General features: G+C 41.0%; 1 protein-coding gene across 4 annotated transcripts in view; it reads left to right on the forward strand.

Annotated features, from left to right (window-relative positions):
• Positions 1–19,417, forward strand: part of MEIS2 (Meis homeobox 2) — a 175,044-nt gene that overhangs the window by 149,767 nt on the left and 5,860 nt on the right. For 2 of the 4 annotated variants that reach the window (XM_075503037.1, XM_075503034.1), the window contains exon 10: positions 18,682–18,740. In XM_075503037.1, the coding sequence (XP_075359152.1) occupies positions 18,682–18,740 (59 nt within the window). Of the gene's footprint in view, positions 1–18,681; positions 18,745–19,417 lie in introns of all 4 variants that reach the window. The other 2 variants (XM_075503038.1, XM_075503035.1) reach the window with 1 other exon arrangement.

Below are 19,417 nucleotides of genomic sequence, written 5' to 3' on the forward strand. Positions count from 1 at the left end.
CTTTAAACCTCCTTGAAATTTTCCATGAAGCTGGCTTAAAGAAATGATGGCATAGTATTTAGGAATGTAAAACCCAATAGATAGTAGCTCTGTCCCTAAAACCACACACACAGACATTACTTTAAGAATATTCAACAGTGTCATTTATTATGTAGAGGGCACTATACAGTTGCCCTCCCCTGACACTAGCAATACAAGTGCTTCATGAGGGAATAAACCCCTGAAAGCTTGGTTGCAATTTACTTCTTTACTTCCTGCACATAGTAACAGTGATAGTTGAATTGAAAAGCATTTTAAAATTCATAAATATATAAGTAGCCATTATCTAGTGGAAAACATATGTCTGACCATAGGACCTGATCCACTACTCAGTTACTCCAATTCTAAACTAATGTAACTCCATGGTAATCAATGAGGGTGCTGGTGTGCAACCGAAGTAGCATAAGGCAAATAAGGTTTTTAGTACGTGTAAGGGTCATTTCACTTAAAAAGAAGACCACCATTTTCATTGTGTGTTCATTTTGGGCACCTTAATCCAAATGCCCAGAAAAAGAGGTACTCAGAATAACTGGATACTTTTAAAACCTGTTTGTATTGTGACTGACAAAAAGCTGAGAATATTTAGCTACATACTCCTTTTACAGGGGAAAAAAAAACATGCTGTGTGTTTTTTCTTCCTTTTTGTGGGGGAGAAATTCGTTTTTAAAGTAACCAAATTTAGCTGCTCAGTAAGTTAATAAGACAGTGATTTCAGCTGGAATTTGTTTTGATGGTTAAGACAAAACTTCATAGATTGGTTAATGGAAAGTGAACAGGATGATCTTTATATGTTCATAAATGCAAACAGTTTAAGACCAGAAGGAGACCGTTAGAGCCTTCAGCCTGAGCTATTTTCTCTTCAGTTTCAGCCAAATCCTCTCTGCACTGAGCAGACTTGAGTTTGGCTGTTGGTTTTTTTTTTTTTTTAAAAAGAAGGCATCCCATCTCAATTTTTCTGAAAAGTGTTGACTCCTAAAGTGTTAATCATTACACCATGTATTAGTAAAGAAAGTGTGGAAAGCAGAATCAGTAATTCACAATGCTAAGTTTGTATAAAAAACCAATCCTGCCCGCTGCCCCCCCAGCTCCTGTGCAAACCTAGCACCATGGCCTAGGGGATGAACATAAGAGTAACACAAGGCTCTGGTGTTATTTGCACCCTTCTGATAGCTAAGCTTTTTGTGGAGGGTCCGCTGTGGAATTTCAAAGACAATAAGCAAACTTGCACCAGACAAATAAAGTTGCATTCCTTTACATTTCTGATGTGAGAGGTAAAACAGATACAGTGCCGTTCAATCCTTTATCAAGGTGACACAACCCCAAAAAGCTTTGATGCTGTCTATGGCAAACCTCATGAGGATTTGAGTAGGAAACAAAATCTGATTAGTTTGTTTGACTCGCCTTTCTAACTACATGCATTCACAAAGGATTTCTGTACAATTCTCTTCCCCTCTCTTTATTGTGCGGTTTGCTTTGTTTGCTTGAGTTTAAAACTGCCATTATGTGGAAGTGTTGCAAGTATAAATAATTTAGAAGATAACTCTGTGGGGATACTAATAATATGTCCCTGCTTTTTCTAATAGCAACTCATTACAGTTCTGAGAACTAGTATTCCATAGGAATGACTACACAACGTCATTGTATCATGGATATTGTGGATGTTGACAATAAAATAATTCTGACATCTATTTAATTAAGTGTATTTTCCTTCTTAAAAATGCCCCTTTTTTATGACTTGCACCACTGCTTTAAATTCTCTAAAAATACCCAAAGGCTTCTTGAGTGGACAGATGGATGGACAGACAGATACATCCATCTGGTTTTATCTGTCTTAAGCGTTTGGATTTAATACCTTTCCCCAATGAGAAGCCACAATGATACAATTATCTAACAATGCACAATTACTTCTAAGGGAAATCTAATCAGTTAATAGATGTTAATAAAGACAAATGTACAAAGGTAGTAAGTGGGTCAAACTCGAAGAGTCCTACTCTGTTCACTCTTGTTTAAAGGAAAGAAAAAGCTTTTAATGGGGCTTCTCTTACTTTTACCCCATCATTTTATAAATTGCTTTGCCAACACTTCATAGCAAATAGTAATTTTAAGTAGGGCAACATCAAACTCAGGTTGTATGTACTTGGTGGTAACAATAGTGTAGCTGCCCTTTCAGGAGTCAGTAAGTCCCACAGTTGAGTCTTTTTTTTTCTTTTTTTTATATTTTTTGTTTAGTCTCCAGTAAATTAACGGGTGCTGTCGGTCTGAATGACTGTTGCTTAGAGAAATCAAGCTTTTTATCGTGCTAACCTCATCCTGGGGTCTTTTGGAAAGTCATAGGGCAGGCAGGCACTGTTTAAAGCAGTCATAAGTAAAAGCCTACTCGGTGCCCTGCACACAACAAACAGTGAGGATTAAACAACTCATGAGATGTAGTAGCCACCCGCTCACACAGATGCACACTATTTCAGGACTTGGATCTTTGGACTATATTATGGAGAAAGATACTGATTATAGATAATCATAAACTGTTCAAAGCCACGTTGGTTTTTTTTAACTAAACATTGCAGAGCTTTATCAGAACCATATTCACATCTTCTGTTCCAAAGTGTAGCTATGTTGTGATGATTCTCAGGGCAAATTATGTAGATGTTAAAGGATGCATAGTCCATTCAAACAAAATGGAACTCAAAAATGGGGAGGGAAATATATTTATCATTTTAAAATACTGTGAAAAGCTGCACACTAATGACTATAAGAGAGTTAAAATTATTGACGGGATGGAACAAGCCACAGCTGCAGCTACTGCAGAGATTGCTTGGCTAACAAACTATTACAATAAACAGAGCATTGTTTAAAAGAAGTTCATGTTTTAGTATCATTTTATATAGATGGGTTTATAAACTGGTGAACAAAATTGACAGCATTCCCAGAGCAACATTACTCTCTCAGACATTCTTAAATACAAGTCTTACTCCCCTATACTCCTCTAGGACTCCTCACACATTTATTCCCACTGCCCCAAACCCACATGCATTTCCTAGTGTTGCTCTTTCTCTCACACCTCCAGTGTCTGCCTCTCTTCCTATTTCCACTTCACCAATATGTCTCTTGTGCTTCTGCCTTCATCTCTTCTCACCTTGCCTATTGTAGTCTCCTTCTCTCAGGACTCTGAGTCCCAGTTCTTCATCCCCCCCTAATGTGTCAAATGCTGATGCTTCCTTCTCACACACACAACAAAATCACCTCCTACTTTAGGCACTTCAGCAGCCTTCCACCACCCTTTCCTGGATCAATTTCAAAATAGTCTTTTTTAAAACAATGTCAAAACCTACTTCAACATAGATGTCTCTTTTTTTCATGTTCTCCTCTCTACCCTCTGTCTAATGCTGCCCTCCCCTCAGTTCTGCAATCTCAGCTGAAAAATCCTTCCTCTCTACCATAGCTCCCATCTAAAGAGCCTTTCTGTATCTAAAGAGCCTTTCTGTATCATTGGCTAGCCATATATTTTCTCCTTTGCCTGTACATACCTCTTAATTTCTCTCCATGGAAACTGGTTTGGGACTGAGTTCATGAGGAAGATTAATACTGTACGGCATGCTTAAGCAGTTATTATAGAACTGTGCTATATTGGAAAACCAGAGCATGATCTAGGTAGCACTTGGGATAAATTTGGCAGAAGGATGAAATGGGTTTTTTCGGTCCAGATGCAAAACATGCCCACAAAAATTTTCACTTACCAATTTTTACCTGTATTTAGTACACCTGAAAATGAAGTGTAGGCACCCGTCTTAGCTGCACATCTTTGCATCAAATTTGTCCTAGCAACGAGGTACTTGAAACTGTGAGATTTTTGTTTCAGATTAGGATGTGGAATTTGACATGATGATGTTTTCATACTTGTTGTTTTGCAGACCCTAGTTTCTTGGACCAAAGGAAGACCGGTCCTCTAGATACATGATTTTTTTTGACTGTGAACACATGTATCAGGCATTAAAATTAGGCAGCTAATTGGACCACTCATCTCAGCAGAATTGATCGGTGGTTAAGGGACAGACATAAAATACAGCTGGATTTTTCAACTCAGGCTTCTGTCAAAACCCATTTAGAGTTCTAAATTTTTCTTTGGCTATTGACCACTATATTTGTTTGTATTTATTTCACTGACTCACAGAGCTAATGCATTTCCTGAAATGTCTCCAAGAACTCAGGTGAGACACCACAGGCTATGCTGTCTTAGGCTAGAATTTACTAGGATTAAAGCAGATGTGGCATTACTAGGGTCTGCTAAGCCTCATGTGATTTATAAAGATATAAAGTATATCTTTTATGATTACGATGATGCTAAAAATTTTGTGGATGATAATATAGTCACATTGGAAAGACTGACTATAACAACTGGGGAAGAATCAAGAAAAGGAAATGGAAACTAACTCTCGTTTACTAGTTCATCTGAATGGGTGTCTGCATCTGTTGCTTTTATTATTCTGTTTTACATGGATGCGAGTTTACAAGTTTACATGTAAAAAGGCGCATTTGATTTCTAAAATAGTTAAATATTACAGGATTTTCACTATCAAATTTGAAATGTGTATTGTTCCTAGGAATGTACACATTATTGATAATTTTAATAATTCAAAGTGAAAAACAAAGAATAACTTTCCCTCTTCTAACTACTGATTTATCTTCCTATGTTTTCTTCAGTTTGGACACTGAATTAGAATGAAAACATTGGTTTTATTCTATTAATAGAACAATTTCTTATCAAATTTATTTTTAAATTCTTATGCACACAAGCACAATGCTGAACTACTTGGCTTGAAGATGCTGCCTGTGAATTTGGGGCATTTTTTTCTCTTTTCACAGGCTTTTTTTGTTTTACATAATGTTTCTATTGACCTTAAATGTTGTGTTTCTTTCAAAGATTGGTTAAAGATGTTCTAAAACTCGGCTTGAACTTCCTATGAAAGTATTTTTATAATATTGGCTTATAAACCAATTAAGCCACAATAACAGATCTGTGTAGCATATTTTACAAAATATTTCCTCATGAATATATATGTATCTGTTAGATATGTATATAATTTGAGTTGCATATGAGTGTCAAGCACAAACCCTGCAATCTTTAGTTTAAGCTAATCTTTATCTTTAGCCATCGCTGAATTTTCCAGCATCATCACCTAGCTGCTGCCCCGCCCCAAGATGCCTAAAATCTTTTGGTCCACATATACTTGTTTCCATTGGTGAGCACGCACAAAACTGCTTCGAATGGGATATAAATGAGAAACTTGGAACTGTAACCCTAGCGGTACTGAAAAGTGAGATGTTGCCCTGCCCATGGTTATTGTATATAGAAAGGACCTCCAGGACAGACGAGTAGGAACACAAATACATGTATGGTGATAAATAGACAGTAACATGTCCCAGAGTAACACACAACCTTCAACACGAAATCAGCCTTGTCTCAGTGTATCTATCTCCCCCAGGAGCTGAATCCAGCCAAAGTTCTTGTTATACATCAGCCATACCAAGCTTTACACAAAAGAGGCAAACGGGGTAGAGGGAGTGCTATACTCAATGGCTCATTGGCCAGAAAATTCACTTGTTAAATAGGATATATGTTTGCAGGTCTTCTCTTCGTCTTGATTTAAATCAATGTCTTAACTGTTCCAAGTGAGTTGAGTTTCCCAATCAATGGGCTATTGAACATAATGCTCCATCTTTACTCTTCTTCACTATCATGCCTTTCTTGTTCTCCTGACTGACAGTTCTGTTGTGTATGTAACGACTAGTCAGTAGAACAAAATTAAGTAAGAACAAGGGCTTGACTGTACAGCCTCTTGGTTAGGGCTCCAACTTCAGATGTGTGAGAGTTAAGTGCTGGTTAATTATGACTGTATAATTACTTACTTCAGGTGGAACGTCTTCAGAATGAGAACTGAAAGGGCTTTGTTCACTGTACTGAATACCTGGGTGATTCAGATATTCTTTTAGGATGTGACGGACCTATGCTCAAGTCTTTGTTCCAAATCAAGCAGGATAGGGAGGCAAAACTTGATCTCCTTCTTTCCAGATAAATAGTCAAATAATTATGGTGTCAGCTATAAAGGAAAGAGATCTTTATCTGTGTTGTTACAAAAAAGAACAGACCTGTCCTAAGACGTCTGTCTCACTAAAAGGATCCATAGGAATCCTGACTGGACGTAAGTGTCTTCCTCTAACTTAGAGATAGAGCATGGTTAGGGCAGAAAGTAACTCACTGTTAGGATACGCATATACACAGCAGCAAAAATGATGATGGGATGGGGTGTTAAAAGGTAGAAATGTACATGCCTAAAAAATTTAGGCACTTTCAGTGTTAAGTGAGAGCTTTTTTTTTTTTTTTTTTACAAATAAATGTAGTTAGGTATCTAAGTCCACCTTCTGGTGATTCCTGGAACATCTAACCAGAGACAGGAATTTCCTTGGGAGCAGATCACCTACAATTTAGGCACTAGTGTCAACATCCTTTTGCTAATATTGCCTTCTAACTCAAAAATTTCACTGAACATTAGGATTAGCTTTACAGGGCCTATGATGATTTTGATAATAGGACTTGGTAATTTTGAAAATTTTCCTTATACATCTGAGTGCTTTACTAGACCAGGCTGAAGTGATCAGCATTGTTGGATACAGCCCTGCAATTACCAGTTTTGTGGGCTCAAATGCAGGTTTATACACATATTCTTAGATGCCTTCACCCCTACGCAGTGCAGGAACAATTAGTGAAATTCTCCTGAAAATTAAGCCTCAACACCCTACCAGTCAGAACAGTCAGAGTTAATATTGAAATCCATCAGCAACCAGTTATTAAAATTATGTAAGATCACACACAGAGTTTCCAAACTGCTCTCATAAAGAAAGATAAATATTAGATAGGTTATATAGATTGGGTTTCATTTCATAACAGATATCTCAATTGTATGCAAAATATGGGATAGTGGAACACATTACAGAACTGGCCAGTTTTCATTGAAGAAATATGTGCTCAGTTTCAAGTTTCTTTTTGTGGTATGATTTAATTTTCACATGAGATATTTAAGTGGCAGTGACTACATTAAGAGAGACTTCTCCAGCTACCCATCCTTTAACAGAAGAAAGAAAAACATATTAATAGCCCCCTCTTTAGCTGGGGAAGCCAACAAGAACTGAAACGTGGTGCACTTGAGCACAGGCTCCTCCAATGCTCTGCTCTGCTCATAAGCCAGCTGAGTACTGAAATCAGGGGAACCCAACCTTTCAAGTGCTTCAGAAAGTGCAGACCTTCCCAGTTTCAGTCCTTAGCTTGTTCAGAAGAATGAAAACAGCAGAGAGAAAAGAAATGGTGTAACATTCACATATATGTCCTCAATCATAGCATATCTGGCCACCTAGGACCCCTGCAGAGCACCAGCAAGCTTTACCGCTGACTTGCCAGCTGTACTTTGCAATTATCTCTGGTGAGCCAGCAAGGTAGGCTGGGGAGCAAGAGCTGAGCCCTGGGGGAGATGAAGCACTGGTCAGAAAGTATGGGAGCCTGGGAGAGGGACTCATAGGCTGAGGAAACAGCTCCACAGAGGTTTTCTAATTTTTCCATTCTGTGATTCCAAACCAGTTTGGCTTACAGTTTGGCAAACTAAGACACAAGGATACATGAAACCCATTCATATACTAACAAACTCTCAAAAATGTTTTTAGAGCATTCTCCCCTGATTCCTGTGGGATACAGAGAATGCAAAATGGGATGCGACAGAGTAAAAGCTTCATCAGTATGACACTGGGAAGATCTGTATAATTACCTCTTCATTTTAGCACACTTAAATAACATAGCTGTCCCACACTTGCGCTGCTAATACCTTCAGTCACCGTGGAGCACGTATTCCATACCATGGCAGGCTGCACTCTCACGGTGTCTGTGTTGTTGACACATCTTTAGCTACTAAGCCATTAGACCTTCTGGTTTGATAAACTCTTGCCACAGCATTGGAATAATTAAAGGAGAAAAATGAACATGATTCTGCATCTACAGAGAGAAAGAAGATTTACATAAGCAGAATCTCCAGTAACTAGACAGTGCAAAGAGCAAAACACAAGGGATACCAGCATGCAGGTATGACTTTCTGAGAGGTGATTAGGTGTATCTGGGTAAGAGCAATAACATGGGAGGGGGGGGGATGTATTTACACATAGTGTATTATTTATGCCCGTTACTTCTAATTGCCTAACTAGTTCTCTTTCCTCTCACGTATATTTTAGTACCCACCAACCAGAGAAAGATGTCTACAGCTAAATATCTGCCAATTATTATGGACTTTTGCTTAATATTCTATTGTTCCACTGACAGCACAGTTTTTAATATATCATTTTATACTATCCTGTACATCATCATTTTCCTGCCTCCCTTAGGGCCCTGGCTGTAATAGTTCTTATTTATTTCCACAAGCTAACATATATGCAAAAGATCTTGTAGTCATGGTGTCGCCCCCACCACCCTCACCTCTTCCCCTCTTTGTTATTGTAATGCTTTTTGTCTGTTTTTAAAGTTACAGTATAAAGAAGTGTGAACACAGCATGCGCGTAGACACATACCAGGGTCAAATACACAGCTTGCTGTGTGGTTCCCTTCCCCATCCATAAACACACAAGACACTCCTCTCCTGCTCAGCAGCGTTATACTACAGCCTTTTCTTGTGGCCTGTAGATATGTTTTTTTAGCTAATAAACTTGAAAACAGATCAGAAAGGAAATAAAGGAGAACTCCCTCACTATTCCAAGGGGTGAGGCAGGAGTTTAACAGCCCGTGCCTGATCACCTCACAGAATCTGCTCAGCACCTTCTAAGTCTAAGAGAACTGAACGGAGCATTGACTCTGGGCTGGCAGTGCTGCAGTCTGGTTAGTTGCATCAAATGCTGTTTCTTACTGAGTACTTGTTTTGCAAAATGCTTTCTTTGAGGAGAATCTGTAACAGTATAAGCTGGAGGTGGCTGCAACTGCATTGCTATCTCTGAAACAGAACAGGCATCTTTAGGATCAGTAGTTCTCAAACTTTCAGCAGTGTGTTTCTATAAATATATTTTGGCTGTGGTTTTTTAAAGTGGGCTCTTCGGATCCAATTTCCTGAGGTCCACTGGTTGACAGGTAGAAAAATACTTATTTTTTTCCTTCAGATTTTAATAACAATGAAAAAGCGTACAAGCTTCATGGTCAAGACAGGACAGTGGGTACAAAAAAATTGTTATCTTAAGGCAAAATTTACTGTCAGGGAAAATGGAACATTCCTTCTGAACTCACGAACTGGTAGTGCATGTGCAGGTTGGTTGTAGATGGTTGCTACAATAAGGCTTCTTTCATACAGGTGTGTTTATGCCCCAGGCTTGCTGGCCACAGTCCATTCCATTTACAGAAGCTGAATTAAACAATAACTACCGCATTGCAAAAAGAAGAAGGAAAAAAAAAAAGGTGAGCGTCAAAGGAGATGCCTGAGAGCTTTGTTAGGGCCAAGAAAAGCCCTGTTGCAGTTGTCAGAGCTTGTTGATGTTGCAGAGAACGGCACTTTTTTTTTTTCTGCTGGATTTTGTGGTTCTGCCTTAGGAAAGAAAGTAAAATAGAACGGAAGAACAAAGTCCTACTCTATAAATCAGCAGCTGCTCCTTGCCAGATCAAAGGAGTGACATTTTTGCTCCTGGACTACTTGTCCACTTTAGGTGCTTGACAGACAGCTAACAGCTGGCCTGTTACATAGTATAGGAGAGTTGGGCTACATCTTCTTCAGAGTAGATGACAAGCTAATCAGAGATATCCATAGCACAGGACATGGGAGTGCACCTTGATCTCTTCAAACATACCCAGTACATGACTGCTAAACACCTTTATGCATTTTTGGCAAGTTCCTGCTTAGGTAGTTTCCACTGAAAAGTAAGAAGGAGAATTAGTGCCTTAATCTAATTTGATCAGGGAAGTTAAACAGATGTTAAATTTGTTGACAACTCTCCTTTTCAGGTCAATTTAGAACTGGCTAAAAAAATTTAATATGAAACAGTTAAAAAGATGTGTAAAATACTTCAATGTGATATTATTCGAAGACTACACTTTAAAAAAAAAAAAAAGGTTACCTAAAATGAGGCCCCTCAACTCCTGTGTAAGAAGCTAGATAAGCTGATTGTGTTTTCAAGACTGCTGGACCCTCATTAGTTTTGAAAATCTTTTCCTATGAGTTTAAGATGATAAATTAACACATCTTTAAATGCATGAGTTACTTAAGATTTTATAGGAGATCTGTTATCTACCTTTAACATGGATGTGTAAGTGCTAGCAAATCAAAGCGCATGCCAAATTAGCTAAAATTGTATTTAGCATCTCCACAAGACGTATGTACACAAACCTGGAATTTTAATGTCAGTAGTAAAAATTTCAAAGTGATTCAGTTTCTAGTTGATTCCCATCTGCAATAAATCAAGTGCAGGATGAGGTTATATACTACAGCTTATGTCTATTGACTTTGCATTTTATCTGTAAGGTATGAATAGCTAAGGAAGTATGTCTGTTTGTCTCCTCCCTTCCCTTCAAGTACCTTTAAAAGATCATTTTTACGGTGCATGATAAATAACCGTATATGAATAATCTGATGGCACTCGTGGAAGAGTAACAGCCATCGCCGGTGCGCGCTACGTGGCTTCAGGTGTGACTGCACGCACTGCAAGGCGCTTGTTACCCGCCAGAAGCCCAGGGGGAAGAGGGGATGATACTTTTCCACTTAAGCTGAGGTTTCTGAGAGCTTGCGAGGAAACCTGCGCCCACCCCGCGGCAGGCGCGGCTGAGGAGCGGGAACTCCTCAGCACCTTCACGCCGACAGACGTGCCGCCCTCCCACCGCCCTCCTTCTCAGCCGGGTTTCACGGCGTGCCCGCTGCCCCGGACAGCCCCGTCCCCACCTCGGCACCGAGTAACACCAGAGCCCGGCCGCAGCGCTACCTGGCGCTCTGGGTGCAGAGGAGGCCGCCGTGCCCCTGGGGCAGCGGCACCCCCGGGCCCGGCCCGGCTGCGGTGCTCTGGCCCCACCTCATGGCGCCCTGCTGCACAGCGGGAGGCCTCACCTGGGGCCACCGCAGGCTGAAACTCGGGGCGAGCCCAGTTTTGCAGCGGGGAGTGGCAGCGCTTCTCTTCCCAGCACCGCTGGCTACCGAGCCCGAGCGCGGGCTGGCTTCGGCCTTGGCGCTGGGCCCCCACAGCCCTGGGCCGGTGGCAAGGCCGATGGAAGCAGCGGCGCGCAGGCCGGCATGGGGCCTCCAGGTTCGTGGGGAGCACCAGGGAGCCCCGACTGCGAGTGGGGCCTCCTGGACGTCTGCCTTCGTGGCAGGGAAAGGGTCCTGCGCGCAAGCCCCTGCCCCAGGAGCCAAGGCAGGGTGGCTCCACCGGGTTTGTGCTGCAGCGCAGGTGCTCCCCGTGACAGGCACCAGGTCCTTCCTTGGCAGAGCCAAAGCCTTCCCCCGCACTCCCAAGAGGTAACCTGGTAACCGAGAGTTACATGCTTAACGAGATGGATTTTCTCTGAGGTGAATAGATGCCCCTCTTGCCAATTCTCATGATTTTATCACAAGGCTCAAGTTATTTCATGTTAACTCGAGGTCCCAGCTCCAGGAGACAATGGTTACATGAGAATCTTTCCAAGTAAGTTTCTAGATTTTGTGGCTGAGAAGAGCGGTTTAAAAATGTGGTGCAATGACTGAAAAACTCACAAAATAAACACCGAGAAGAGCTCTGTTTAAATTTCTGTGTTTTTAGGACAGTCTCACAGTTACGGGACGGGCAAATTCATGATTTCCAACAATTGGCAGCTCTGAGTGACATAATGTATTTTTAGGAGCTCCAACATAAACATACAAGATGCGGCAGAGGTCTTCGGGATGGTTAGCGCCTGCCTCGGGCTGCCTGGCACCCAGCTTAGTTGCTCTCTGTCATCTTCTGGAGCTTTCTCTCCACCAAACATGGATGCTGACTTAGGTCCTCTGAATCACACCTTTGACAGATGTGAGATGTCTAAATTAGCTTCAGGAAATCAGTTTAAACAGCCCATAACTCCCCTTCTCTAAAAAGGCTGTCCAAAACTATGTGAAGTTTTGTCAGGGAATGACGCTGCCTGTCCCTCCCTCTTCCTCACAAAACCAATCATGTAAGTGACTCCATTTCTCAATATTCATGACTTAGGGAAGCCTTGTTTAGATGGCTCATTTCCAGGTGACTAACTCAGCTTTTTTAATTTCCAATAAGGAATGCCGCAAATAAGAGTTGGTAACCAGGTGTGGCATAGATTCAGCGAAGCATAAACAAGGGCTTTTTCATCTATTTTTGTACACACACATAAAGAAGGACGCCTAAACCTAATTCTGTCAGTTTAGAATACATGTTGCAGGGAGAAGTTAAATAAACTAAGATAACTAGATTTTACTTGCTTAGATAAAAGTTTGGGTGATAGACAAAGACTGCTGTAAAGGCAGGGGGGTGTATATTGATAAAAGTGTTTCTGCAAATTAGTCTTTTCTAATGCATTCTTTCAGACTGCTCTGATCTGCTCAGGACTTCTGAAATGATTCTTTCAGCCTGGGAAAGAAGTAATTTTCTAGGTTACTTATGAAAGCATTTTTTGTGACTTAGATATAATATTTCACTGGCTATTTTCCCTTCCAAATTAGGGCACTCTTGGGCAATAAGGGATCAGTGTAGGATATACTCTTGACCTAAACACTGACATAGTCATAGTCCAAATACTGAAATATCATTTAGGCAAAGATTTATTTTCCTATCCAAGGTGAAAACATTTGAAATATTTTTTAGAATGCATTCTTAGGCTCTTACTCAGCAAAATGTTGAAGCAGGTGCTTAAACCCCATTTATTCATCAAGCTCAGCTCCCATTTACCTAGGTTTGATGAGAGCCAAGCTTCTCATCTAGGTTTGGCAGGTTTTTGAAAAATATTGCTAGGCTGTTCCTCTGAGTACCTAAAAATTTTGAAGATTAGGCATTATATTCAGATGACAGAAAATAAACAGTTTTAACCCTACATTATTGTTGTTATTGTTGTTACTTTTAATTTTATTATTTCTATGGCTAAGCCTGTGACAATGTTCATTCAGTATCTCTGTTCTTTTCAAGGGAAAGAGCGGAAGTGTCTTCCTGGGCTAAAATCTAAATTGAGGCAAAACTTTCCTTGTCATTAATCCTTTTAGAGAACTGACTGGGAACTTGTCTCACAAATTTGTTTATTTCTCTGTTTTTCACATAAGGAATTGAGAACCCATTTATGCAGTGGCTGGTTTGTTAAATAAATGCAATATTTTAACACCTTATTTTCTGGGATGGATATTTTAAGTGGAAAGCCAGACTGAAGACTGATACTGAAAAGTTTTGTGTTGTACGTGATGGCTCTGTGTGGTTCCTCAGTCTCTCAGAAGGAGCAATCTACTTTGCTGCAGGGGACTGGTTCAGTTTTGCACCAGTTCATCTCACAGAAGATACTGGGAGTGTAGACAAGTGACTGGAGTTAAATACCACTCTCTGCTTGAGTTCAGACTAGACCCCAAGTTGGGGCTGAACTGTAGTTTCCGAAGCTTTCATGCAATTCATCCTCCTGAAACAAGACCTGTTGTGACCCTACGTACTTAAAGTTAAATTACCATGATAGCCACAGAGTAAAGCTGGAGATGTTTTTATTCTGATTACCAATCAGTACAGCCACTAACAGTTCATTTCGAGAACTAATCTTACTCAGATTCAGTTATGGAGTGGTCACGATGTTTTGAGATACATGTACAGTATGTATAAAAAAGACAGAGGAAACAACAACAAAATTATTTTTTAATGTGCCAGACTTGAGCAAGCCGACTAGGAGATCTCTATTTGCTGTTTATTCTCTTTTGCACTTTGCAGAAATATCTCTCTGTGATTTTATCTGAACATTATTTATTGTAAAAATAAAATGTATTATGTAAATGTGACTTTAACGTCATTTGATATGACTTGAGATAAAATATGATAAATATATGAAGAAGATTAATTACAGGGCTTCCTGTAAAATACAGAATACATGTTTATTTTGGACAAAGAAAACCAAGGCTCTATTTGAAGAGATGCAATTAAATGCATATATTTAGATTATATTGTCATGCTAATTAGCAATGGTAGGAACCAATTAGGACTAGGGCTACCAAATCACCAGACTACATTGCATATTCACTAGTATACCTTTACTGCTCTACTGGTTTTTGCTGGAAGCAGATAAAAATGAAATGCGTTCTTTTGAAAGTCCATATTGTTGCGCATTTTGAGCCAAATTTTGTTCGTTGTGCTTTCATAAATTGTCCCACAAAAGTTACCGGAACTACTTGTGTGAGAAAGACAGACCCTGGCTGTAGGAAATATATGTGGCTGGTTTAGGTAGCAACTGAAGAAAAACACAAGACGCAAAAAAACCTTCTTTCAGTTCAAATGGCTATTGTTTGAATAAGCGAGGTCGGTAATCTGTCATTTGCAAAACGCTGGAAGTGAGATTTTCATTAAACGTAGTATGTCAATGACATGTATTTCTCAACATTACACACCTCATTTATCATTCTGGAATGAGGACCAAGTACCATATGAATGTAGAGTTTGTGAAGGTATCGCCTCACAGCCCCGGAGGCTGATGACCCCTCTTTATCTACACAGCAGGTAAGGCACAAACAGTGGCAATGTGAGCTCTCTTTGCAGTCCCTTGCCAGTGTGCCTGACTGCTAAGCTGGGGGAACAAAGGAGAGATAGCATATGGATAGCAGATTGTAGGAGCGCTGAAAGAGGACTGAGGAAATCTATGTTGGGTGTGTGGCTCTGCCAAAGATCTCTTGTATGACTTTGGCCTTGTCACTTAATCTCCTTCTGTCTCCGTTCCCCTTTGCAAACAGGGAGAAGGCGTCTCTCCTCTCCCCCAGGCTTTGCCTGGAAATCTGTTCAGACCGAGAGTTCTCTTGGACGGTGTGCTTGTGCAGCATGGGGTGGAGTAAGACTGAGCTTCCTTGGGTCCTCTAACTGCTGCTATCATCCAAATAATAGGAATTACTATTAACAGAAGAGTAACAAAGAAATCCACGTCTCGTTGATAGATTTTACTCATCTTTTCAGGCCATTCAATCTTTGGCCTCTGGGTGAAGGGTATGAACAAGGCAGGCAATTAGTGTCAGGAACAGAGCTGTGAATTCTTCTTTTATAGGGTTCCAAATTATGCTGGAAATAGTGGCATTGGTGTTCTCTTTTTTCACCTGTCTCTTAATGCCTTTTGAAGACATTTGTGCCAAAATAACATCACGGTGTTTCTGCAATGCACGAACTGAAGTGCTGTGCAAAAGGCTGTATTTTGCTTTACTTTGGCCCTGGAGATGGCTCCCTGAGGGATTCAAAAAAAGCCCTCAAAAAATGTAAAGGCTAGGGCAGGGACTATGGTTTCTACATCTCTGTTATGCACTGTGCATATTTATGGGGCAGTATAAAGAATAAATAATAATCCACAAACACTGCATTCTGTGCCCTTGTCTACCAATTGTGCTGATGCATTATGTGATGTCGCTACTGCTAATGAAACTAGGATCTGATTTTTAGCTTCACCTGAAATGTATGTCTGTTTTGCACCTGCAATTTTGCAAATATAAATAATTTCGTATGTAATTTTTCAGACATACCCATTGGTGGGTATAACTGATGCCGCTTACGGACAGGATTTTTCAGAGGAGGCGTAGAAAAGGAATTTCAAAATGATCTGGATGCCTAAAGCCTCTGTGCTCTTATATCTTTCTAAGTATATGACAGTGTATCTTCTCTTCAGACAAAGTGTTGCTGGTCTAGGGGACATCATTTGCACCTGCAGTTACGCACGAGTGCAAAAGAAAAATGGAGAAATAATGAAATCAGAAATCAAACCCAAGCGCTATTTTTTGCAAGATTTACTGGACAAATGTGATCACTTTTATAGCTATTTTTTTCTGTAGGGAAATAAAGATTGCAGGAGTCACTACGAGGGCTTTAACTCTCATTTCCAAAACGAGTAGAGAATTGCCTGTATGTAGAGTTCAGAGTGAAAGGCTGGCTTTATCCACATCAGCGGAGTAAAATAAGGCCAAGCTCTTTTGGGAGTGAATGGCTGGGCAGGACTGGGTTTTCAACACCCGTCCCAAACGGCTGACTCTGCGGTGGCTGTCGAATATGTAAGAGTGGAGTGGAGTATCCCAGTCTGCCGCTCACGGAGGTAAAGCAGTTGTCACCTGAAACCCTTCAGGACTTAGAATTTTCTTAATGCTCTGCCTTGTTGTGCGAGCCCATTGAAAGAACACTTCAGAGGGCACCCATTTCTTACTAATGTAAACTTTCTGAGGAGTATCCAAAGATATGACCTCTGGGTGAACCTTTAACCTTCCCCTTAATTATTTGTTTGAAGACAGTGTCGAGTTCTCCCGCTGAGAGCCAAGGCCCATAATGCTTCGCAGCCCTGTGAGCCGGGGTGTGTGTGCAGGGAAGTGGAGAGGGACATAAATAAGGGGACCACCAGATGTAAATAATAAAAGTGGTTGGGGTTTAAATAAAAAACGAAAAAGCAATTTGGGTTCCCTGAAGAGTGGCCTGATTGAAGAAAAGGGGTTAGTAAGACGGAAAGTGTGTGCGGGTGGGGGGATGTTTCTGTTGTCTGTGATTTTTTACAGGCCTAAATAAGCGTTCATTCCATTCTTTAAAACCTTGCCATCTGTATACACCATTAGAAGCTCATAGGAGAAGAGAAAACAGTCTTATCAGGCTTTCCTGCTAATCTCTATTGGCCTTAACTTTAGCTGATAAAAGGCGTGCTGGACGGAGGAGGTTCGGGTCAGGCTCCATTTGGTCAGCACAGTAACGTTACTGGAAAGTAGCTCAGCAAATTAAGTCCTGTGGCGGACCTTTGTCTTTGAGGATGGAAACACGCCTTGAAATCACAGCGCTGGGGTAGGAGCTGCCTTCGCCGTGCTGCAGTCAGAAGGGAATAAACAAGTACATCGGCTGTGTCTGAGTTTTTATTTTAATACCTGAAGTCATGACTAATTCTGAGGCAGGATGACATTTCTGACAACTGAATTATACTTTTCCTAAAGAATAAAGAATGTCTTTTGGATGTAAACAGAGAGATGCAAAAGAGCCCTTTAGTGTTACTTGTAGCATTTATGCATCTGTCTAATGAAATTTCCACGACTGTGATTACGGAAGATGCAATCGAAGGTGTGCCACCGTCTTTTATTATCTGCGGAGGAATTTAACCGGGGGGCGGGAGGGAGGGAGGGAAGCGCGACAAAAGGCCTTGCAGAGTTGATGCTATATAAAGGCTAGCAATTTACTAAATGAGCAGATGAACTTAGTTTTCAGTTAACTGACTGAAAGACTTCGCTAGGCGTTGGATCGGGCCCAATGGCAATTATTGGAGGCTGTTTTGGATGATGGGCATGTTAGTATTTCTGAAGAGGATTAAACACTAGTATTCGACTTCATTAGCACTCCTTAAGGGTCACCAGCCGAAAGCCTGAGCTGTGAAATAGCACACAAAACCTGCGCGAAGGCTCCAAAGTGTTCTCAAACACAAAGAGGGCGGACAAAAACAAGCGTGGCTCCTGAGTGATAGAAAATTGCCCTGTTTTGAAAGAAACTCTGTGAATAGGCAAGTTTTAAAATTATTTTAGGGAAATTAATTTGGCTTAGCTTGTGCCGATGTGTATCGCTGCGCATTAAGCTAATAAGAAATATGCAAGCACTTATTTTTGGATTACCGGCAAAATTAAATCCAGGCTCCGCAGCCAACTAACTGCCTTTACCAGCGCTCAAAAGCCTCGGCAACCGCCCGGGTTTGAGATTAAAAAAAAAAAAAAAAGAGGCTATTTTGGGCCTAATATTAACCACATGTACCTGCGAGTGGGGGTTTCTGGCGAGTTGAAAGGTGCCCGGGCGTAGGGCGGGCGGTGGCCGCGCGCGGGGTGTCCCCGCTGGCCGCAGAGGTCGCCCCCGGCTGGCACTGACCTCCAGACGACCCCCGCCTTTACAGGCTCCGACTGCAGGAGTTGCAGAAGAGCAGAAGTCTTTCTGGGCCGGCACTTATTGCTGCTGCGCTGGTGATAAAACTTCAGACAGCCTAATTGATGGCTTTGCTGACCTAACGATACCTTGTGAAAGCACGGAGTGGCAAAGCCTGGTCCTCATTTATGGCCAGCTGCAAGGGTAGCTGGATCCCTAGGATGGAAAGGGGGGGAAAAAAAGTCTCCCAGCCTGTGAACTTTAACCAGGTTCCGAGCCACTCGGGGAAGTTAAAGAAACAATTGTCTTTTCACACAAGTTTTCGGCCGCGTTTACTTGTCCAAAGCCTTCTGGCAAATCCAGCTTTAAGCTGGCTAGTAAGATAAGCGTGTTACCGGTTACAATTTCTACGCACTCAGAGGAAAATCCTTTAAAGTGAAATTATACTCTGTTAAAAAAGCAACGCGAAGCAAAACGCGCTGCCGCACCACGCTAAAATCCTGTCAGTTTTAAAGCAGAGGTGTTCTCAAAACACAGAAGCAAGCTGATGAAAGGACTTCTATTCTTTGTATTCTGTTGCAGGTTTATTAATGCCAGAAGAAGAATAGTACAGCCTATGATTGACCAGTCAAATCGAGCAGGCAAGTTCCAAGTAGTATCTGTATTCAAGTCCCACAGGCGCAAATCCTCATCAAGTTATTCTTTGGGAGTCCCATCACCTGGTAAATAAATGCTCCAACCAGGCATTCTGGGAGATTATTTTTTTTTTTCTTATGTCCCCAGAATTCCGCTGTAGGAAGCAACTTCGCTAATTGGTGCTAATTGGAGATTTCCCACCCTGACTCTACTGAAACTGCTTTTTATTTTCTCTCTGAATTGGTAATTGGGTACAAGTAGTAGTGCCACAAGCAGTTTGTTTGACTGTGAGCTCTTGAATTACTCATTGCTTGTCTGCATCCAATCAGCAGGACAATCCCATTTTCTTGCTACCCACAACTCCTTGGTGTATGCATTGCTTTCACTTCTGGAAGGCGAGCTGTAAAACTCATTGTATCCATTCATTTGCTTTGACTATTCACAATATGCTACTAATGCAACATGGTACCATACTGCCAGAAAATATTAAAAGATTATTACTTTTGTTTAAGAATGCACCAGATATGTTCCCAGTAAAACATATGATTTTTGTAACAATACCTCTTCTACGTTTCTATTAAAGCACTCGGAAAACGTAACTCTCTACACAACAACTGGTGCCGCGTTAATCATTCCACTTTGTAATATGCATTTCCTCGGCATACTAGGGAGTTGTGGTTTC

The sequence above is a fragment of the Mycteria americana genome, chromosome 5 (genome assembly GCF_035582795.1).
Source record: "Mycteria americana isolate JAX WOST 10 ecotype Jacksonville Zoo and Gardens chromosome 5, USCA_MyAme_1.0, whole genome shotgun sequence".
Taxonomy (NCBI): Eukaryota; Metazoa; Chordata; class Aves; order Ciconiiformes; family Ciconiidae; genus Mycteria; species Mycteria americana.